This window comes from Dreissena polymorpha, chromosome 15 (genome assembly GCF_020536995.1).
Source record: "Dreissena polymorpha isolate Duluth1 chromosome 15, UMN_Dpol_1.0, whole genome shotgun sequence".
NCBI lineage: Eukaryota > Metazoa > Mollusca > Bivalvia > Myida > Dreissenidae > Dreissena > Dreissena polymorpha.
Window position 1 is genome coordinate 48,146,059 of NC_068369.1, and position 24,091 is coordinate 48,170,149.

General features: G+C 36.9%; 1 protein-coding gene and 1 long non-coding RNA gene across 4 annotated transcripts in view; both read left to right on the forward strand.

Annotated features, from left to right (window-relative positions):
* The window catches only part of LOC127860219 (uncharacterized), a 55,549-nt gene extending 39,329 nt beyond the window's left edge, over positions 1 to 16,220 (forward strand). For both annotated transcript variants that reach the window (XM_052398138.1, XM_052398137.1), the window contains exons 3-8: positions 7,318 to 7,985; positions 10,818 to 10,923; positions 12,679 to 12,770; positions 13,343 to 13,489; positions 14,781 to 14,868; positions 15,487 to 16,220. In XM_052398138.1, the coding sequence (XP_052254098.1) occupies positions 7,318 to 7,985; positions 10,818 to 10,923; positions 12,679 to 12,770; positions 13,343 to 13,489; positions 14,781 to 14,868; positions 15,487 to 15,770 (1,385 nt within the window). In that variant the 3' untranslated portion in view covers positions 15,771 to 16,220. The remainder of the gene's footprint in view (positions 1 to 7,317; positions 7,986 to 10,817; positions 10,924 to 12,678; positions 12,771 to 13,342; positions 13,490 to 14,780; positions 14,869 to 15,486) is intronic.
* Positions 1 to 23,492, forward strand: part of LOC127860236 (uncharacterized) — a 54,023-nt gene extending 30,531 nt beyond the window's left edge. Inside the window, exons 1-2 of one of the 2 annotated variants that reach the window (XR_008039646.1) lie at positions 17,621 to 21,393; positions 21,539 to 23,492. This is a non-coding gene — a long non-coding RNA (uncharacterized LOC127860236). Of the gene's footprint in view, positions 1 to 17,620; positions 21,394 to 21,538 lie in introns of those variants that run through there. The other variant, XR_008039647.1, reaches the window with a different exon arrangement.
* The last annotated feature ends 599 nt before the right edge of the window (positions 23,493 to 24,091 follow it).

Here is a 24,091-nt window from a genome sequence, read left to right on the forward strand (position 1 = left end):
GTGTAAAGTGTTGTCCCTGATTAGCCTGTGTGTAAAGTGTGGTCCCTGATTAGCCTGTGTGTAAAGTGTTGTCCCTGATTAGCCTTTGTGTAAAGTGTGGTCCCTGATTAGCCTGTGTGTAAAGTGTTGTCCCTGATTAGCCTGTGTGTAAAGTGTTGTCCCTGATTAGCCTGTGTGTAAAGTGTGGTCCCTGATTAGCCTGTGTGTAAAGTGTTGTCCCTGATTAGCCTGTGTGTAAAGTGTTGTCCCTGATTAGCCTGTGTGTAAAGTGTTGTTGCTGATTAGCCTGTGTGTAAAGAGTTGTCCCTGATTAGCCTGTGTGTAAAGTGTTGTCGCTGATTAGCCTGTGTGTAAAGGGTTGTCCCTGATTAGCCTGTGTGTAAAGGGTTGTCCGTGATTAGCCTGTGTGTAAAAAGTTGTCCCTGATTAGCCTGTGTGTAAAGTGTGGTCCCTGATTAGCCTGTGTGTAAAGTGTGGTCCCTGATTAGCCTGTGTGTAAAGTGTTGTCCCTGATAAGCCTGTGTGTAAAGTGTTGTCCCTGATTAGCCTGTGTGTAAAGTGTTGTCGCTGATTAGCCTGTGTGTAAAGTGTTGTCGCTGATTAGCCTGTGTGTAAAGGGTTGTCCCTGATTAGCCTGTGTGTTAAGTGTGGTCCCTGATTAGCCTGTGTGTAAAGTGTTGTCCCTGATTAGCCTGTGTGTAAAGTGTTGTCCCTGATTAGCCTGTGTGTAAAGTGTTGTCGCTGATTAGCCTGTGTGTAAAGGGTTGTCCCTGATTAGCCTGTGTGTAAAGGGTTGTCCCTGATTAGCCTGTGATTAGCCTGTGTGTAAAGTGTTGTCCCTGATTAGCCTGTGTGTAAAGTGTTGTCCCTGATTAGCCTGTGTGTAAAGTGCTGTCCCTGATTAGCCTGTGTGTAAAGTGTTGTCCCTGATTAGCCTGTGTGTAAAGTGTTGTCCCTGATTAGCCCATGTGTAAAGTGTTGTCCCTGATTAGCCTGTGTGTAAAGTGTTGTCCCTGATTAGCCTGTGTGTAAAGTGTTATCCCTGATTAGCCTGTGTGTAAAGTGTTGTCCCTGATTAGCCTGTGTTAAAGTGTTGTCCCTGATTAGCCCATGTGTAAAGTGTTGTCCCTGATTAGCCCATGTGTAAAGTGTTGTCCCTGATTAGCCTGTGTGTAAAGTCTTGTCCCTGATTAGCTCGTGTAAAAAATGTTGTCCCTGATTAGCCCGTGTGTAAAGTGTTGTCCCTGATTAGCTCGTGTAAAAAATGTTTTCCCTGATTAGCCTGTGTGTTAAGTGTTGTCCCTGATGAGCCCATGTGTAAAGTGTTGTCCCTGATTAGCCTGTGTGTAAAGTGTTGTCCCTGATTAGCCTGTGCATGTCCCTAAAGTGTTGTCCCTCATAAGCCTGTGTGTGTTTGTAAAGTGTTGTCCCTGATAAGCCTGTTTGTAAAGTGTTATCCCTGATAAGCCTGTGTGTGTGTGTGTGTGTAAAGTGTGGTCCCTGATAAGCCTGTTTGTAAAGTGTTGTTCCTGATTAGCCTGTGCATGTGCGTAAAGTGTTGTCCCTGATTAGCCTGTGCTTGTGCGTTAAGTGTTGTCCCTGATTAGCCTGTGCATGTGAGTAAATTGTCGTCCCTGATTGGCCTGTTTGTATGTTTAAAGTGTTGTCCCTGATTAGCCTGTGCTTGTGCTTAAAGAGTTGTCCCTGATTCGCCTGTGCTTGTGCTTTAAGTGTTGTCCCTGATTGGCCTGTGCATGTGTGTAAAGTGTGGTCCCTGATAAGCCTGTGCCTGTGTATAAAGTGTTGTCCCTGTAGCCTGTGTGTGTGCGTTAAGTGTTGTCCCTCTTAGCCTGTGCATGTGTGTAAAGTGTTGTCTCTTATTAGCCTGTGCAGTTCACACAGGCTAACAACACTCTTTGCCTAGAATATATTGCTGCTTAAGGAGAGACTTCATTTAACCCTTTCCCACTCAGAAGGAAAGTGAAAATGGCTATGTGCAAACAGCATAAAACCAGAACAACCTGCGAGTAACTCTCAGTCTGTTCAGGTTTTATGCTGTTTGCTGCTCATCAGTATCTAAGGGTTGGAAATGAAGCTGTTAAAACTTGAATCTTGTAAGAAAGATCTTTAATTAAATGTAACTTTCTAAGGGACTACAAATGCCTGAAAATACGTATCTAAGTGGTTAAGGGTTAAGCCAAAAATACAATGAAAGCAAAAAGTGTCATCCCTGATTAGCCTGAGCAGACTGGGGATGACACACTACACTCGTGCTTTAAGCCCCGTTTTCGGAGAGGTTGTCTCATATACTTGCACTGACATCGTTCTAAAGACAAAGAACTCTATACATCAACGTCACAAGATCCTGTTAGAATGAAATACTCACAAGGTTTTTTTTCAGTTTTGAGGGAAGGGGGTCGGGTCCCCTGAGAGAGGGAAAATTCGCGCGTAAATGGGGAAAAGGGGAAAATTTCTATGCTTAGCTAGTAACAGTACAAAATCAAGTTTTAACACTATAATTCACCTTACAGAGGGAGAAAAACATAATTCAAACTCTTTTATTCATTAACATGTTATGTTCATGTTCAAAGTTCAACATTTCTGGGCTTTTCAGCGAATTTATCAATTATTCTGGTGACCTCCTCTTCACCAAGTCTCTCCATGTGCAGACAAAGTCTGATCAGGGACTTCAGTGTAGCTTCCCCAAGCCTGTTTCTCTGTGGCGTGCAAAGCAGGTTGAGCAAACTAAACAGTCTTTCAACACTCTCTTGACCGGACGTTTCTGGCGTTTCACTGCCGGCATTTAAAGAAGACTGACTTTTAAGTTGTACTTGTTTGAAAAGAATATCAATTTATTTTTAAGTTAAAACAGATTTGTCAATTTTTTTACGATAGCTTTTGTTGTTGTGCAACATGTTGGAATACATAAGGTTTGCGGTAGATGTTGTAAAGCGAAAGTCGTGATAGTGAACTACGTACGGTTTTCGGTAAAGGCTATAATAAAGTAAACACGCTGATGCAGTTCAGGAAAATTGTAGTAAATTCATAACGAAAGACGTATTTTAATGAGGTATAATTGATTAAAATTGAATAACACTTCCGAGAGGGGAATTTTAAAAATATTTGGTGGAAAAATATATACTCTAAAGATTGGGGAATGGGGCCGAATAACGCCGAATATTTCATCCAAAAAAAACACTGACTCAATGTTTGCATTATTATTTTATATCAGCCAAAAAGTATTTCAAATTCAAGACAACAGTATTTCAAATTATTTGGTAATTCATGTATTGTTTGAGTAAAAAAAGTCACAGAGGAGGTTCTGCAATTAAATACTTCTCTTATTCACTTGTTTAGTATTATAAATGCCTTTTATACCTATCAAACTATGTAAGGCAATTGATAGCTTTTAATTAATTGATGACTCCCTTTGTCAAATATTTTGCACAATTATCAACGAAATTAACCAGCTTGCTTGCATTATTTAATATTGGAAATATGACCAAAGGTTTGTTCACATTGTCAATGGGCAAAATATGTGCCCCTTTAATCAAAGGTGTACTGAGCTTAGTTAAATGTCAATAATTATCTATACAGCAAAGAACTGCTATTAACTGATAAACAATCATTATAATGATACATGTGTATGTGTGAAGTTGTGAAGCCCAGTTACAGTTTGTGAGAGAAGAATAAATCCTGTTGATGATTGCCACTTAAAATGCTTTGAGACGTGTTATAAACACAATGCTTGTGTACTCTTGAGTGATTAAATTAATTAATCTTGTAATAAACAAGTAAAAAGGTTCCTATAGCAATTGGATTATAAGTTATATATATATATTGTGTTGTTTTATCTAAGTTTATATCTTAAGACTTGTTTAAACATGAAATAGATTGGAAACCAAACCATACAATATTTTGGGAAAAAAGATATTATAAGTTGTAAAGGTGGTTTATTTTGCACTTGTGACTCTTAATGCTTTGAGACTTATTTATGATTTTTAGTGAACCTAAGAAAATGATTCTTTTGAAAACCTTGGTGGAATGGAATGAAGATGGTATGAACAGTTTGGGATTGTTTTATAGTGTTAAATTAATTTTAAAAAGAACAGAGTTTGTTGAGGAAATTCATGTTTGATTTCTAGTTAAATGGATAAAAGGAATGTATTATTGTTTTGCCTTTCACTTTTGCTTTACTATTTGTATGTTATTTAAGGCGCACATTCTTGTAAAGGTGTATTAGTATTAGAATTTTACAAACTGTTAAAAAAATGTATTTTTTTGTTACGAAATTACAAATTAAAGACTAGAAAATCAACACAATAAAGTTGCAAAAGTCACATTATTTGAAACAGTAAACAAATAAACCAGTGTTTATTTTGTTACGTAAATGAATATTTATGTGTTCAGATAATATGACAACAAATACAGGTATGTTAGCAAAAAAAAAAGTTTTTTTTTTAATTTGATATTTAAAAAAAATCATTTGAAGGATACGTGATATGCAGCAGTATTACTCATAAACATGGAATGCCCAGCTGTTACATGTACTTGCCTCCAAGTTTATGCATTTGCGCAAAATTGTTGATTTTATGGCTTGTTTAAGCTGTATATGATTATGAAACCAGTATTTTGCCATGGCAAGCAATCCATTTTCATGTTTTAGAATAATCCATTAATCTGCTTAAAAAATCAACAGTTTTATGACTTGATGTTTAGTGTGTGAATTTGCACAAACTGTGCACTTGGGTTTGGGCGTCTATTATTATGCTCCCCCAAAATTTATTTTGGGGGAGCATATAGTCGCTGCTTCATCTGTCCGTCCGTGTGTCCGTCCGTCCGTGCACAATTTTTGTCCGGGCTATTTCTCAGCAACTAATGACTGGAATTCAATGAAACTTTATGGGAAGCTTCACTACCAAGAGGAGATGTGCATATTATCAGCGGGTTCTGGTCGGATGAATTTTCACAGAGTTATGGCCCTTTGAAATTTTATATAAAAAAATTATTGTCCCCCCAACTAATGTGCCCTCAAGACGATTCCTTTTATCTGAATATATAGTGCAATATTGTGACAAAAAAAAAACTTTGGGGAGCATCACCCGTCTCCGACGGTTTCTTGTTATTAATATATATGAAGATATCAATTGGCTTATTTCTAATTAACCACTACTTGAAACACAAAGAAATACATGTAACACCAATTCAATAACATGATAATTACTGGCGTTATGGTCGTTTTTATTGCACAAGTTGATTTAATTATGTTTATTTCTAGATATGCTTCAAAGAAATAAACACCCATGTAGCTACATTGGTCAATAGTCATTCTTCCAGTGTTTTATTTTGGACTTTGGTGATTTTCTTATAAACATTCGTTCACTAAATTACACAGGTATTTGTAAATACTATAAACACCCCGTTCATTCATTAAATTGATTACAGGCAGTTATCAATATTTTAAATACAGCCTGTCAATAGGTCAGCCTAAGGGTTCAACAGGAGAATCTGATTTCCCTGAGATTTATTGACTCATGTTTCAATTGTCCTAGGTAGTTGACATTTTTCAGCCGTGTATTGATTGTCCAACCACTGTTTACAGTGGAATGTATGGTCTGTATTGATCTCTCAAATATATCTAAGAGGTATGGACTTTATTGGACAGCGACAATATATCTGATATATCACAGCATTTCCTCTGGTTTTCTCTGGTTCAACTATGCCAGCAACTATGTACACACAAGCTAACATAATGTTACATGCTTAGGAACATTATTAGCAGCTTTACGTTTAATTAGAAGTGATTGGGTTACTTAAATGATTGGGTTACTTATGTGATTCGGTTACTTTAAGTATATTTTGGATACAATAGAATCCATTGTTTTGGCAGAGGTTATCAATATTGTGTATTGTGCTGGATTTAACGCTGCAGTCGACTTTTTGAGGCCAGATTTAATCTGCCACGGGCATATATTGAAATTTTACTAGTCCTTACTGAATGCCAATCAATCGACATTCTTGCATTTAATGCAACTGTTTAAGCAGTCATGTGTTGACCTATTTATACTTCAGAATATGGATTTTTAACAAGCAAAGAGGTATAGTATACTAGTTTAAATGCACCATGCTCATCGTAATTCTTCTCAGTAAACTTCTGCAATGTATCAGAGGTTTTGCTCTTATAAACATATTGCCATTTTTCGCTCTCACCCAAACATATTCCCTTAGATCATTTTCTCTCAGAAAATGCTTATTTCTATCACTCAGCTGTTTTTTCGCTTGGATAAAATATTGAGAAAGATGAAGAATCTTTTACTATGTGATGCTCATGTCGGTGAATCACCTCCTTGTGTTATGAAGCTGTTTTCTTTCTGTAATTCAATGGTTTTAATTCCACAACAGAATGCAGCCAATATGATGCATCATGTTGGACTCTATCCAAGTTGTAAATTGGACTTTTTTCTAAAAACAACTGTCTTTAAAACGTCCTGTTCTTAATTGTAAAAGCATGTACAAGTAATTGTATACTTGAATAAGATTTCTTCTTGAATTAAACTGTTTATTAATGGAAAATTACAAGATTGTACATGTTTTCATGGAAAGATTATGGCATATTTGTTAGAGGTATTGTGCTGAATGTGTGTCTGTTGGATAATTAAGCAATACAAATTTCCCTGTAATATTTATAAACTTTTATTAGCTCGGCTTTTTCAGAGAAAACCCTAGGTATTGTCATAGCCAGCTCATCGTGTCGTCCGACGTCTGCATCGTGCTAAAACCCTAACATTTTGTTAAGGTTTTAAACATTGGCTCAAAAATCAAATTGCTTCCACCTTCAACTTTGTAACTTCATATGTAGATGCACCTTGATGAGTTCTACATGCCACACCCATTTTTGGGTCACTAGGTCAAAGGTCAAGGTCACTGTGACCTTACAAAAAAAAAATCTGACAAGCTTTCATTTATTCAAAACTGCACCCGTAGCCGAGCGTGGCACCCGTGGTGCTCTTGATAAAAATGTCATGTCACAATAGTTTTATGCAGATACCAAGTACAAGAGCTTGTATGTGTTAGAATCTAGATTAGTTACCCTTGACTAAATAATGATATAACTTAATCATTCTATTCTATGTTTTTCATAGATGAAAAAAAACAGAACATTTCCTAAAATATTTTTCTTCAAGTCAAACCAAACATGAAATCAATTTAGGTGCATTTTATACACTTTGTCAGAAAGCAAATATGCAATTACTGTTGTATTTTGTACAGTCATTTGCAAATATGAAATTGATGTTCTTATTTCCTTTGCATTTACAGCAAACGAATCTACACTACTCAGCCCGTTGTCACCAGATTCGGAGAGGGTGGGAGATGGCCATGTTTTGGCAGACGGCAAATCAGAGACACCAAATAACACTGAGTCTCGCATCCAAGCCTCGACTGTCACGCCAGTAAACAGTCCACAGAAACGTGACGAGTACAAACGACGTATTGAGAAAAGTTCACCACCAATGACAGTTGTTGACGATTTCTCCGAAGCGTTCCCATTCGACACCGTCACAAGAACGCCATCGTATCTGCGTATAAGCAGTGCGGTCAGTGGGTATGGTCACTACTCGAAATACTCGGCGTACAGAGGAATAGAAAAACGGTCACCCTACTCGAGTACTCTGTCCCTGCGGTCGAGTAGGTCTGATTTGACGACCCCGCAGTCGCCCGTTGAAATGCCCATCGGAAAGATCCCGAATATCTCTCGTCCAACGAATTACCCGCCCTTGAAGAGTGAGGTTCTGTCGCCTCGCAAGGAGATTTTCGGGGACACTGGTGTAGAGACATTGACCCCTGTGAATGGGTCAAATGAGGGTTCTTTAAATGGTAGGGACGATTCCAGTGGATCGCTATCTAAGAGTGAAGATGTAACGATAGAAGGCAATGGGCATATTGAACTGGTTGAGAATTTTGTGTCAACTGGAAACCCAGAGAAGGTATGGATTATTTAAAATAGGTCTATCGCACTATGAAGTGCTGTGTTTAATGTTAAGTTTGTTTAACACTTTAGGATATTGCTTTTTATTGCAGTAAACAAAGAAAGTGAAAATCTTGTGCTGTACTGTTGTGAACTTTTCAGACGTTTTCTTTATAAAAAATCTTAATGTGTGAAATTTGGTAGAATGGTTATTCTCCATTATGTTATAATATTAGTGTCATGACTTCTTACTGACCCTGTAGAGTACAATACACAGACAGTAATATAATAATAGGTAGCTCAGCTACCCAGTATGACACAGTGCAGTGACAGTAAGAAGCCATTTAGCAACTTTATCTTAGCGAGTACCATTTATTCTTCCATCATCAACTCAATAACAGGATATAATTGCCGTATTGTATAATGTGTTGCATACATCGATGATGTCAAAAGCTAATGAGATCTTATTGAAAGATATTTAACAGTTTTTTTCTGTTGAGCTTTATGAATGGAGGTCACTGAGAGCTCAGTGATTTTTTTTGCCCAATTGGGAAAAGTACAGGTACTAGCCAAATTGGGAAAAAACGTGCGCGAAAACCTCTGAAAATGGGAAAATTCACGCTGTGAAGTCTTCATAATGGGAAATTGGTGTATATGACTTTTTGCTCTCAGATTCTTTAAAATTGATAACCACATTTGTAAGTGTTGTTAAGTTGTCAATATTATATCTACTTAGGTTCAAGCCATAGAGCTGCATATGGAAAACAAACTAAATATTGCTTCTTTTTTTTAGTTCCCTACAGGTTTCACCAGAGGGGACTTGTGGTTTAGTCTCAGTCCGTCCGTCACACTTTTCTGGATCCTGCGATAACTTTAAAAGTTCTTAATATTTTTTCATGAACCTTGGAACATTGATAGATGGCAATATGGACATTATGCACGTCATTTCATTTCGTTCCTACGTCAAAAATTATGGTTGCTATGGCAACAAATAGACTAGAAATACTGCTGAAAATGGTGGTTTTTCTGGATCCTGCGATAACTTTTAAAGTTCTTAATATTTTTTCATGTAACTTGAAACATGGATAGATGGCAATATGGACATTATGCACGTCATTTCATTTTGTTCCTAAATTAAAAAAATTGGTTGCTATGACAACAAATATATTTCTAAAAATCTGGAATTTCTGACGATGGTGGAGCCGGTAGGGGACTTATATTGCTTGACAATAGTCTTGCTAAACCTTTAATTATACCCCCACAAACGAAGTTTAGGGGGTATATAGGAGTGAACTTGTCTGTCGGTCGGTTGGTCTGTCCGCTCTCTAATTCACGTAGTTTTCATCCGATCTTCACCAAACTTGGTCAGAAGTTGTATCTACATGATGTCCAAGCCAAGTTTGAACATGGGCCTTGCCGGGTCAAAAACTAGGTCACTGGGTCACTAAGTGCGTTTTAAACGTTCAGCATGTTGTCCGCTCTCTAATTCAAGTAGTTTTCATCCGATCTTCACCAAACTTGGTCAGAAGTTGTATCTAGATGATCTTAAGGCAAAGTTCGAACATGGGCCTTGCCGGGTCAAAAACTAGGTCACGGGGTCACTTAGTGCGTTTTTTAACATTCAGCATGGTGTCCTCTCTCTTATTCAAGTAGTTTTCATCCGATCTTCACCAAACTTGGTCAGAAGTTTTATCTAGATGATCTGAAGGCCAAGTTCGAGCATGGGCCATGGCAGATTAAAAACTAGGTCACAGGGTCACTTAGTACGTTTTACATATTGAGCATGGTGTCTGCTCTCTATTTCAAGTAGTTTAAATACGATCTTCACCACACTTGGTCAGAAGTTGTAACTAGATGATGTGTAGGTCAAGTTCGAACATGAGCCATGCCGGGTCAAAAACTAGGTCACAGGGTCACTTAATGTGTTTTAACCCTCACCATGTTGTCCGCTCTCTAATTCAAGTAGTTTTATCCAATCTTCACCAAAATTGGTCAGAAGTTGTATCTTGATAATGTCTAGGGCAAGTTTGAATATGGGTCATGCTGGGTCAAAAACAAGGTCACGGGGTCACTTAGTGAGTTTTAAACATCACAATGTTGTCCGCTCCCTAATTCAAGTAGTTTTCATCCAATCTTCACCAAACTTAGTCAGAAGTTGTATCTAGATGATGTCTAGTTCAAGTTTGAATATGGGTCATGCTGGGTCAAAAACTAGGTCACAGGGTATCTTAGTGCGTTTTAAACCTCACCATGTTGTCCGCTCTCTAATTCAAGTAGTTTTCATCCAATCCTATCTAAATGATCTCTAGGACAAGTTTGAACATGGGCCATTTGGGGCCTAAAACTAGATCACGGGGTCACTTAGTGCGTTTTTTAACATTCAACATGGTGTCCACTCTCTAATTCAAGTAGTTTACATCCGATCTTCACCAAACTTGGTCAGAAGTTTTATGGAGATGATCTTAAGGCCAAGTTAGAGCATGGGCCTCTCTGGGTCAAAAACTAGGTCAAGGGGTCACTTAGTGCGTTTTAAAAATTGAGCATGGTGTCCGCTGTTTTTTGTGAAGACGACATGCAAAATATTATGTGTCAATGCGGCATGTGGGGGTATTCGTCACGTCTGTGATAAAGCTCTAGTTGGGATTGTTTTTACATCAATTGGAAAATTTGTAGTATTTCCCTAATTGGGAAAGTGCCGTTTTCCGGTGCTTTATAAAGAAGGTAAATAATTGCTGGAGCTATATTTGATTTAATCGCATCACCATTTTGTTGCATCATACTGTGATCAGAATAGAGACTTAATTGCATCGCTGTTTTGATAGTTTAAAGATATTTTGTTGGGTTGTTACAGGATGCAGATTCTTTTCTGTCGGTGACTCAAGCGGAAGAAAATCGGCTGCTAGGGTTGTGTTCGAACTGCGAGGGGGAAATGTGTAGCAGTGACGTGCCCGAGGAAGGTGGGTATCATGGGATTACTGAAGAATCTGATCTAGTCATGAATTACTGAAGAATCTGAGATCTAGTCATGAATTACTGAAGAATCTGAGATCTAGTCATGAATTACTGAAGAATCTGAGATCTAGTCATGAATTACTGAAGAATCTGAGATCTAGTCATGAATTACTGAAGAATCTGAGATCTAGTAGTCTAATTGAACCTCATTCTTGGAAAACTGGTCTTAATGCATGTGCATAAAGTGTTATCCCAGGTAAGCGTGTGCAGTCTGCTTAGACTGGATTTTCTTAGAAGAAAAGTCTTTAAAAGACAAAAATACAGCCACTGATTAGCCCTGCACAAACTTTATGTACAGGCATTAACCCTTTCCCACTTAGAAGCAAAGTGCAAGTGGCTATGTGCAAACAGCATAAAACTCGCAGTCTGTTCAGGATTTGTGCTGTTTGCTGCTCATCAGTATCTAAGGTTTGGAAATAAAGCCTTACAAACTTGAATCTATTGGAAAAATGTCTTTAATGAAATTAAACTTTCTGAGGGACTACAAATGCGCCAAAGTACGTTTCTTAGTGGGAAAGGGTTAAACAAAGTTTACCCAGAATGCAGTTCATATAATACAGCTTGGCTAGCTCATTTGGTAATGCACTTATTGGTCATGAACTTATTTTTATCACCATTCACCTCCTATCTCTCATTCAAGAAGGGCACTTGTCTGTTACTGGAACAAGTGTGGGCAATTAGTTGTCGTAAACCAGCTCACCCACGAAAAGTGGGAGCAGTTTTTACTGCTATTGTTATATAGCTGAAAAACTGTTTAACCCTTTACCACTTAAATATGTATTGTTACGCATTTGTAGTCCCTCAGAAAGTTAAATTTTATTAAAGGCCTTTGTTACTAGATCCAAGTTTTAAAGGTTTCAGTTCCAATCCTGAGTTACTGATGAGCAGCAAACAGCATAAAACCTGAACAGACTGCAAGTTACTAAAACTTACTTGCAGGCTGTTCTGGTTTTATCCTGGTTGCAAAAGACATTTTCACTTTGCTTCTGAGAGGGAAAGGGTTAAAATAGACAAACCTAAAGAAGAAAACCTTAAATGATGTGGTATTTTTCGTCCTGTCAGCCACTTTCCTTGTATTTCACTGTAACAATTATTGGACAAATAAGTGAATAATCTATTTTTCTTCCTTTACATACTGTGAATGTAAATAATTTACATTTGTTGGAATGAAATTAATTATTGTTCATGGACACGTAAAGTCAGGGATTTCTGATTTTAGACAAAATCATGGGAAGTTTGTGTCGGTCCTTCTATGATGTATTAATTTGTTTTCAATTCGTGGATAGGTCAACTAAGGAAATCAACAAAAATTAATGTCCAACAAATATAAATGGGCCCTGCTTTGTGAAATGGGGGTTTAATGCAGTCTGCACAGGCTTATCAGGGACAACACTTTCCGCCTTCACTTGATTTTTGCTAGGAAGATACTTTGTTGAAATGAAAAATATAAAAGCGGAAATTGTCGTCCCTGATTAGCCTGTGCGGACTGCACAGGCTAATCTGGGAGGACACTTTATGCATTAAACCCCTTTTATCACAGAGCACGACCCATATGATTTTACAGTATTTCCAAAATCACACACTTAAGACCCCTAGCTAGACCATTTAAAAGCTTATAAAGATGAGCTAGATGGTAAGTATACAAGCAGAAGCCTATTTTGACTAAACCTGAGTTCCTAAGAATAGTGACTGTTTTGTAGGTCGAGGCAAGATCCGTGCTGCTGTAGGTAAAGCCAATCTGCTTATCAGCCAGAAGTTCCAGCAGTTTCGGGACCTGTGTGAGCAGCACAAGGTAACACACTGTAGCTGATAGCATAAAAGACTACATAAAACAAACAGCCAGTAAAGCTTCCATATCTAGTTTTTCCAAACTGCATAATTATCATACAATTTTACACGAATTAATATGTCATTGCATTTGCACAAAAAGTTAATCACAGTAAAACAACTTAATAAGTCTCGCAAAACAATGACATGATTATTAAAGTATGCCTTAATTCAGTTACTATACATTTTTGTTGCTTAATAAACACAGGCTCGCTGACGTTAATGTGTCCGTGTGTTTGTACTGGCCCCAGATGTTCACATGTGTTTGAATTTGTACTGGCCACAAATGTTCACATGTGTTTGTGTTGGTATTGGCCCCAGATGCTCACATGTGTATGTGTATGTACTGGCCCCAGATGTTCACATCTGTTTATGTTTTTACTGGTCCCAGATGTTCACGTGTGTTTGTGTTTGAAAAGATCGAATAGCCCAAGGTGTCGTTCTTTCTAAGCCTTTGTGGACTGCACAGGCTAATCTGGGACGACACTTTATGCACATGCATTAAGCCCAGTTTTCCTAAAATACATATGTTTGTAGTGTCCAGTTGAGGGAGCCAAGCCCACCAAGTGGGAAGATCTGCAGGGCTTCTGGGAGATGGTGAAACTGCAGGTGGACGATGTACACGACATGTTCAACGAGATAGAGATGCTCAGGAACAACGCCTGGATCGAGATTACAGTGCCCGTATGTAGTAGAATAGAAGAGATCAAAGTGCCCGTATGTAGTAGAATAGAAGAGATCAAAGTGCCAGTATTTAGTAGAATAGAAGAGATCAAAGTGCCAGTATGTAATAGAGTAAAAGAGATCAAAGTGCCCGTATGTAGTAGAATAAAAGAGATCAAAGTGCCCGTATGTAGTAGAATAGAAGAGATCAAAGTGCCTGTATGTAATAGAGTAAAAGAGATCAAAGTGCCCGTATGTAGTAGAATAAAAGAGATCAAAGTGCCCGTATGTAGTAGAATAGAAGAGATCAAAGTGCCTGTATGTAATAGAGTAAAAGAGATCAAAATGCCCGTATGTAGTAGAATAGAAGAGATCAAAGTGCCCGTATGTAGTAGAATAGAAGAGATCAAAGTGCCAGTATGTAGTAGAATCTATGAGATGAAAGTGCCCTTATGTAATGGAGTAAAAAATATTGTTTTTATGCCCCCAGATCTAATGATCGGGGGTATATTGTTTTTGGCCTGTCTGTCTGTCTGTCTGTCTGTCATTCTGTCTGTCTGTAATCAAAACTTTAACCTAAAACTTTAACCTTGGTTTAAGTTTTGCGATAACTTTTGCAATATTGAAGATAGCAACTTGATACTTAGCATGCATGTGTATCGCATGGAGCTGCACATTTTGAGTGGTGAAAGGTCAAGGTCATCCTTCAAATTCAAAGGTTTAATATATGGCTTCAAAGCGGCGAAATAGGGGGCATTGTGTTTCTGACAAACACATCTCTTGTTAGTTTTAAAAAGGCTTTATTGCATAGATTTATTGAAATGCTTTTGAGTCCATGGGGGAGATCAAAAGAATGCTTCCACAGTGGGGATCTAACCCATGTCCTCCCAGTTGCTAGACCCAGTTCCATATCCACTATTGTATTTGATTTATTTTGTAAATATATGTATAATTATCAGGTTCCAAACAAAGCCTAAGGAAAAATAATTCTAATTTAAATTCCCATATATAGTAGAATCTGGGTTGGTTGCATCCAAAAATTAGGTCACCAGGTCTAATCATCATGAACCCTATTGTTAGACTTTCAGACTAAAAATAAGTTGGTGATTAGGAGCAATGAACAGGATAAAGAAATGCCAATTAAGACTCCAGTTGAACATCTTTTAAAAAAAGTAGTTTTTAGTTCGGATGTTACACCGGTATTAGTAAGTATAAGAAGCAAAAAAGTCTGCAACAAGTCAGTAAACATTCTTTGTTCTCCGTCAGGTTTTGTTCACAAAAGAAAAAAGACCAATATATTTATCTATTCCAGTCCCGCCGCAGTTCGTCTGGTTCCCGATCCAGTCCGAAATCAAACAGCGTGAACGTGAGCAATGCCAGCACGCCTTCACATACACCAGGTAAGTGGGCCTCTGGATTTTAACAAAATTTTATTTTTTCCCTGTTCTTTGATGACAAAAATTCTCAATTGTCATTAAAATAGCAACAACAACAAACTCTAATAGACTGAAAAAGTTCTTCCAATGAATATTTGGAAAATAATCACCTAAAAACTCAGATCAATTTTACTGATATACATTGTATTTATGCAACTAAATTGGCAAATTTCAAAACAAACATGTAATGTAACCAACTAAGCAGGTACTTCTAACTAGAAACTGATCTGAATGTATTTGTGGATAAATTTACTTTTGATATTTTTTTGTTCACTTCCAACTACAGTATCTTTTGTGTGGATTTGGATAGTTACTCATTGTTTAACCCTTCTCCGCTCAGAAACTAAGTGAAAATTGCTATGCGCAACCAGCATAAAACCAGAACAGCCCCTGAGAAACTCACAGGCTGTTCAGGTTAGTATGTTGTTTGCTGCTCATCATTACCTTAGGAATGGAAATGAAGCCTTTAAAACTTGGATCTATCAAGAAATGTATTTAATTTAATGTTCTACCTGACGACACTCTGGCCGAAATTTGCATCAGAGAAATAAAGTGTTAAATATTACTGTGATCATTTTCCAGGATCCAAGCGCAGAGCTCAGCGTGTGAAAGAAACACCAGAATCCTCACCTGAACGAACCCAGAAAGCCAAGATGGCCGCCAAAGAGCGCAACGATGCGCGAAAGAAATTACTCGCAGAGAAACGTGCTGCAATGAAGCAGCAGCAGGTGCAACAACAACAGGACGTTGAAATCTTTGTGCCGGAAAATGGACAGGTTTCAGAGATCCCTGAACGTGTTGTAGAGGAGTTGCAGAATGGTGTAAACGAAAATAATGACAATGATACAAACGGAACTGAGGTGTGATAGAGCTCGTAGTTGTTTTGGAGCCGAAGATTATTACAAAATTGTTTTGGAGCCATTGATTGTTATGATACAACTTATGGTGTAGTGAAAATGTTTTAAACTGTTAGTTTTTTTATTCCACCATATTTGTTAGGACTCTTTTGAGAAGAGCTGATTGAAACTTGTTCTGGTGCTAAAAGGGCATTTGGTGACAAGAGATGAATTGTCTGGAAAGTGGCTTAAAACACTACCATGTGGAAACAATATTTGTGCAATGAGTCGAAAAGTGTGGCATAGGGACATTTTATGTTGATAGTAGGAGAAAAAATAAAATTGTGTTAAGGGTGATAACAATTTCACTGGTATTTCATGTGACATGTAGCGTTATTTATAGGAAGTGTTGTGGGTAAAAATGCATGTACACTGTGCATGGATATTTTAGAATAATAAATTTGTGACAGGTCAGTCAAATTGGAGTTGATGTGTATCAATAAGTGATTTATTTATTGGTTTGAGGCAATAACAGTGGATTAGTCAGCAAGTGTTTGTTTTTTTCACTATTTCGGAAATGGGTCCGGGTCCCTTTGGATTGGAAAAAATCACTGCGTTTTGACCAAAATTGAAAAATTCTAAAATAAGTGTTGTTTTTTTGCTAGCAAATGCTTTAAAAATGGGAATAAAAGTGTTTTAAATATTAAATTTTTAATAAAGTGTTATTTGTAAAGCTGGATGGGAGATTAACTAAATGTTGATTTGAAAAAGAAAAAAAAATTAAACCTTCAATTCGGAATATTTAGGTCTCATTTGGGAAAAATATATACTTTTTTCCATTGTGAATGGGGCTGGATACAGGACCAGATTTTGAACAAAAAAAACAACACTGGTCAGCAAGTGAGCGTTTGATTTCGAAAGACTGGCATGTCTTAATTCTTGATTCATCAAGATAATTAACCCTTTACCACTTAGAAGCGAAATGAAAATGGCTGTGTTCAAACCCCATAAAACCAGAACAGCCTGGGCGTTAATCGCAGTTTGTTCAGGTTTTATACTGTTTGCTGCTCATCAGTGGGAAAAGTTTGGAGTTGAAGCCTAAAAAACGTGAATCTAGTAAGAAAGCTCTTTAATTAAATTTATCTTTCTGAGGGACTACAACTGCTTGAAAATACATATCTAAGTGGTTAAGGGTTAATTCTTGATTCATCAGGATAATTAAGACATTGAAGACTGGCAGTTGACATACGGAGTTAAAGGACAGTGACAGACGTTCTCCTATTGTGCCAAATATCGGAGCCCTTTCGCCCAATGCTCCTTGCTATTTTACTCTACAAGCCTCCCTTTCGGAAAACTGGTCTAAACCCTTTGCATGCTGGGATATTAGTCGTCTGCTAAATTGGTGTCTGCTGAATTTCTAAAATCATCATTTTCTTCACTTCTTTTTCAAGGACCACTATCAGAATAGCAAACAGTTTGGATCCTGATTAGACGCCATGTTTTGTGGCGTATGATCTTGATCCAAACTGTTTGTAAAGGTCTTTAAAATTCGATTCCAGCGCTTAAAGGTTAATTCATGTGTGTTAAATGTCGTTCCAGATTAGCCTGGCAGCCCGTAGAACACTTTCCGCCTTGACTGGATCTTTGTATAGAAGAGACTTTCTTAAAAGGAAAGATTTCATAAAAACGGAAAGTGTCGTCCCTGTGTAAACTGTTCGGACTGCACGGGCTTGTCTGGGACAACACTTTCCGCACAAGCATTAACCCTTTCAGTGCGGGAACCGAATTTTGAAGGCCTTTGCAAACAGTTTGGATCCAGATGAGACGCCACAGAACGTGGCGTCTCATCAGGATCCAAACTGTTTGCTATTCTGATATTATTTGAAAAAAATCGAAGAAAATGCTAATTTTAGAAATTCAGCAGACGACATTTTAGCAGACGACAAATTTCCCAGCATGCAAAGCATTAAGCCCAGTTTTCTCAGAGTGGGACTCGATTATATTATCTTAGATATAGGTACCTGAAAAATCTATTTATTTATCCATGTTCTCTTTAATGTATTTATTTATCTATATTTACAATGCAGAATTTTAGCATCAATAAATGCATATTTTGAATGTCTGTATAGGTCATTTTGATCTGGAATTAATTGTTACAATGCTGGATCAGGGCAAACGACGCTATAAGTTGATAACATGTTATATAGCATAGTTTTGCATTTAGCTGTTATTTAAAATGTCTATGTGCTGTGCCTTTGCCATTGTCAAAAATCATTCTTCACAGTCAGATATTTATATCCGGTAAGAGTCAATTTAAAAATTATTCGAAGATCTTGGAAATAATTAAATGGTTTCGAGTTAAAATAATGGATTAAACCTTTTGAATACTTGCAGATAAAAACAAAATCAAGTTTTTTATTAGGATTTGAATTGTTTAAATATAACTCAAAGTGCTCCTGTTATTTTGTTAGTTTAATGAACTCCTTGGCAAACCTCTATAAAGTTTAACCCTTTCAGTGCGGGAACCGAATTTTGAAGGCCTTTGCAAACAGTTTGGATCCAGATGAGACGCCACAGAACGTGGCGTCTCATCAGGATCCAAACTGTTTGCTATTCTGATAATATTCTTTGAAAAAAATCGAAGAAAATGCTAATTTTAGAAATTCAGCAGACGACATTTTAGCAGACGACAAATTTCCCAGCATGCAAAGGGTTAAATGAAAATCATGAGATTCTCTTGTTTGAAATCGCAATTACAGTCTGTGGGAAGGGGGAAATTTTTTAGATTACATGGATGTGGTCATTTGAAACTATTAAAGGTCTTAAAGTGGACAAACAAATGATAGATTAAATAACAGGTTTTCCATAAACATAAGATAACACATTATTTAGATAGTTCAATTTGTCACGTTCCTGTGTTTATATTGATGACTTTCTGTACTCCATTTATCAATTTATTATCCATATCTAAATTGTTTATGCATGCCATCACTGGGCAGTTTTTGTTACGCTGTTGATTATAGGTATTCGGTCTGTCATAGATGATTATTAACCCATTAATGCCTAGCGTCTATAAAAAAGGCCTTGGCAAACAACGTAGACCCAGATGAGACGCCGCATGATGCGGTGTCTCATCAGGGTGTGCGCTGTTTGCTTAAAGGAATTTCTGTAAGAAATATTCTAAATATAGAAATAGATATACAAGACATCCCTTATTTTGGATATAGAAGGATGGGAGAGTCCACTAGGCATAAATGGGTTAACACTGAATTCACCAAGGACACAAACTTTCCACACACAAAGTACTCTTACACTTTTTAACGTACACTTTCAAACTTGTGTCCTTGTTTTCCGGTTGCTGTTTGCACATAGTAATTTCACTTTACTGCCTCGATGGTAAAGTGGTTAAAGGGGTTGACTTTCAATCCAATTGACACTGTTTAGAGCCTCAACGGGGTGCGCACTATTTTGCTTTGCTTGTTCCCTCTCAGAAGCAAAGTGGAAATGACTATGTGCAAACAGCATTAAATTAGAACAGCCTGCGAGTAACTCTCAGTCTGTGCGGGTTTTATGCTGTTTGCTGCTCATCAGTTACTAAGCGTTGGAAATGAAGCCTTTAAAACTTGAATCAAGTAAGAAAGGTATTCAATTAAATGTAATTTTCTTAGGGACTAAAAATGCCTGAAAATACGCGTCTAAGTGGTAAAGCGTTAATATTTTTATTTCCTCCAGTCTATACTGGGGGACATATTGTTCTTGCCCTGTCTGCTTGTTTGTTGGTTTGTTTGCGTCAAACTTTAACATTTGCCATAACTTTTGCAATATTTTAAGTTAGCAACTTGATATTTGGCATGCATGTGTATCTCATGGAGCTGCACATTTTGAGTGGTGAAAGGTCAAAGTCATCCTTCAAGGTCAAAGATCATATATATGGGGGGGACAAACACATCTTGTCATTTTGCTGGAGCGCTCAAGTTTTGTTGTTAAAATTTAGCAAATTGACTGTCGTCAAGAATGACAAAATGAGGGTGAACAAGTCGATAAGACATAATTGAATAAAGGGACTTCAAAGATCTGACACTGAGTTATCAATCATACATCATGTAGATATTAAAGAATTTATTCTGTTTGATATAATTGTTTAAGAATGTTTCAGTAGATATGAAATTGTGAAACCATAAGTGTGATAAGTTATTTGAGTGTTACAAGTTTAACACGTTGTTTCACAGTGTCAAGATTAACCCTTTGCATGCTGGGAAATTTGTCGTCTGCAAAAATGTTGTCTGCTGAATTTATAAAATTAGCATTTTCTTTGATTTTTTTCAAAGAATACTATCAGAATAGCAAATAGTTTGGATCCTGATGAGACGCCACGTTCTGTGGTGTCTCATCTGGATCCAAACTGTTTGCAAAAGCTTTCAAAATTCGGTTCCAGCACTGAAAGGGATAAATAAATACTTTGATGTAAAAGAACTGCATTTTGACATTATATAATTGAAGTTATGCATACAGCAAAAAGTTGGTAATGTTCGTAACATACAAATTGTTTCTTTCAATGTAAAATGAGTATCCAAAAGAAATGTAATTATTTTACTATAATTTAGTATTATAACATAATAATAATGTATATATATATATATAAACATGCAAATAATGTTTGCGTAAACAATGTTTCTTTTAGAAGAGTTCGCTTTTGAATAGGATATCTGTACTGTCCACATGATATATAATTATTTATATATATGAATTTGATATTTAAGAATCAAAATGTGTGTTGTATGCTGCCATGTGCCTGTTTTTCATTTCGCCTCAAACGAATGTGTAAACTTTAAAAGTGAAGTGTTCATTCATTTGATAGACAATCTTTCAATGCATATCATCATCATTTAACATTGTAATCTTTTAATGTCCTTAGTAAATCCAACTTTTGTTGAAAATTGTTGTGTTTTCGCTAAATCATTACTTTCGTTCCGTGTGATATCAGAACAGAAAAACAGGTCGACCAGGCAGCTAGTGTTGTCACTAAGAAGTTATCTATGAGTTGCTCTGGTAAAATGGGCGTAATTAATGGGGCGTACAGTGTTTTTTAAGATTAGCCTGTGCAATTTGCACAGGCTAATTTGAAATGACACTTTCTACCTTAACTTGATTTCCCATAAGAAGAGTTATTTCAACACAAATTCCACAAAAGCAGAAAGTGTCTTTCCTGATTAGCCTGCGTATTCTGCACGGGCTAATCTGGAGCAGCTTTCAGTACATGCATGAGGTCAAGTTTGCTTAGAACAAGGCTCTTATGTTTTTGTTTCAAACATTTTTTTTTTGCTCCTTACTTTGTTGTTACTAGTGACAGTGTATTGGTTTGATATGATGAAGTTATTTGGATAAAAGCTGTAAAAATAAGCTGAGGAAAATGGAGCTTGTTGTATGAAGTCTCTTATGGAATATCTGCTGGAGAATATTTTTATTATGCCCCCCTTCGAAGAAGAGGGGGTATATTGTTTTGCTCATGTCGGTCCGTCCGTATGTCTGTATGTTCGTATGTCTGTCCATCAGATGGTTTCCGCATGATAACTCAAGAACGCTTAGGCTAAGGATCATGAAACTTCGTAGGTACATTGATCATGACTCGCAGATGACCCCTATTGATTTTGAGGTCACTAGGTAAAAAGTCAACGTCACGGTGACCCAAAATAGTAAAATGGTTTCCGGATGATAACTCAAGAACGCTTATGCCTAGGATCATGAAACTTCATAGGTACATTGATAATGACTCGCAGATGACCGCTATTGATTTTGAGGTCACTAGGTCAAAGGTCATGGTGACACGAAATAGTAAAATGGTTTCCGGATAATAACTCGAGAACACTTATGCCTAGGATCATGAAACTTTATAGGTACATTGATCATGACTCGCAGATGACCCCTATTGATTTTCAGGTCACTAGGTCAAAGGTCAAGGTGACCCAAAATAGTTAAATGGTTTCCGGATGATAACTCGCAGATGACCCTATTGATTTTCAGGTCACTAAGTCAAAGGTCATGGTGACCCGAAATAGTAAAATGGTTTCCGGATGATAACTCAAGAACGCTTATGCCTAGGATCATGAAACTTCATAGGTACATTGATCATGACTCGCAGATGACCCCTATTGATTTTCATATCACAAGGTAAAAGGTCAAGGTCACGGTGACCTGAAATAGTAAAATGGTTTCCGGATGATAACTCAAGAATGCTTATGCCTAGGATCATGAAACTTCATAGGTACATTGATCATTACTCGCAGATGACCCCTAATGGTTTTCAGGTCACTAGGTCAAAGCGTCAAGGTCACGGTGACTCAACTTAGAAAAATGGTTTCCGGATGATAACTCAAGAACGATTACGCCTAGGATCATGAAACTTCATAGGTTCATTGATCATGACTCTCAGATGACCCCTATTGACTTTCAGGTCACTAGGTCAAAGGTCAAGGTCACAGTGACTTGACACAGTAAAATGGTTTCCAGATGATAACACAAGAAAGCTTACGCCTACGATCATGGAACTTCATAGGTACATTGATCATGACTCACACATGACCCCTATTGATTTTCAGGTCACTAGGTCAAAGGTCAAGGTCACAGTGCCAAAAAACGTATTCACACAATGGCTGCCACTACAACTGACAGCCCATATGGGGGGCATGCATGTTTTACAAACAGCCCTTGTTCATATATAAAAAAAATATTTTGTATAAAGTGAAGTTTTATATGTAAAGTATTTTTTACAGCATGCGTTTTATGCTTTATTTATTACTGTAATGTAGCTGGTATGAAGACCAGCTGCTTCCAGTACATTTGATATTTTGAATAATAGTTTCTTTAAGGACATGCAATGTTTTATAAAAATGCCAAAATTTTGTCTGAAATTTGTCAATTAACACTATGTGGTATTATACCCTTTTATTTAATAGTTAAATTAAGTGCCAAAATAAAGATCTATGGGCAAAACAAGTTAATAAAAAGGCTCCATGTTCTTTAAAAAGAAAATGGTAAAGAACAATGATGAAAATATAATCTTTATTAAAAGGATATTTAAATTTGGAAGTGATAGATGTCTTTGTTATTTTCTTATGATTAACTTAAATGATCAATCAACTATTTAAATTGATCGGGTTTACTTTCGATTTTTGTATTTGATCACAGGCGAAGATGAGATGAGATGAGCTTTCGATTTTTTGTGCAGTTTTGAGTTTACTTATTGTGATTTTGCCGCAGCTTTTTGCCAAATCAATCGCTTTATTCAGAAGCAATTTGAAGAAACTTAACCCATTTATGCCTAGTGGACTCTCCCATCCCTCTAAATTGGATCAATTTATTTCCAAAAGTAGGGATGTCTAGAATATTTATTTCTATATTTAAAATATTTCTTACAGAAATTCCTTTAAGCAAACAGCATAGACCCAGATGAGACGCCGCATGATGCGGCGTCTCATCTGGTCTATGCTGTTTGCCAAGGCATTTTTTCTAGACGCTAGGCATAAATGGGTCAAGTACAGCTTGATTTACACACTTGTAGTGTAAAATTATATATACAGGCTGTTATATCCCCAGTAGGTATTTGTGTTAGACATGCTAAACAAGGTCTTAGAGTCTTGAAACATAGAATTCTCAATGTTTGCCTGTTTATAACCATAAAGATGCATTTATTTCGTATTGTTAATTCTGTTGCTAACACTTCTTTACTTTTTGTCATTAAAATATAAAGCTCTGTGAGCATGTTATTTACTGGCCCAAGAAATGATGAGTTATATCAAATATATTGTAAATGAAATGGGGGTATAGTTACAACAGTGTAATCACTCTTTACCACTTAGAAACTTATTTTAACACATTTGTAGACCGCTAGAAAGATAATTTTAATTAAACACATTTCTTACTAAGTTCAAGTTTTTAAGGCTTCATTTCCATCCCATAGATACTGATGAGCAGCAAACAGCATAAAACCTGAACAGACTGCGAGTTACTCGTAGGCTGTTCTGGTTTTATGCTGGTTGTAAAAGCCGTTTTTACTTTGCTTCTTATGTGAGAAAGAGTTAAGAGTAGTACATAAGGCATTTTTTTGAGAGAAACAAGCTGTCATTAAAAAAAAAATCAACATTACAAGTGACTCTGCATTTCTGCAATGATCCAAGTCAACAATAACAAGAGTGTGATGATGATAATGAGGACATGAAAAATGATGGTGATAATGAAAAAATGTGATTACAAAGATGTTGATGATGATAAAGAGTATGATCATTATGATGATGTAGGCTCCGATAATGATTAAACGCAATAAGTAACGCATTTCCAAGAAAATTAAAATAATC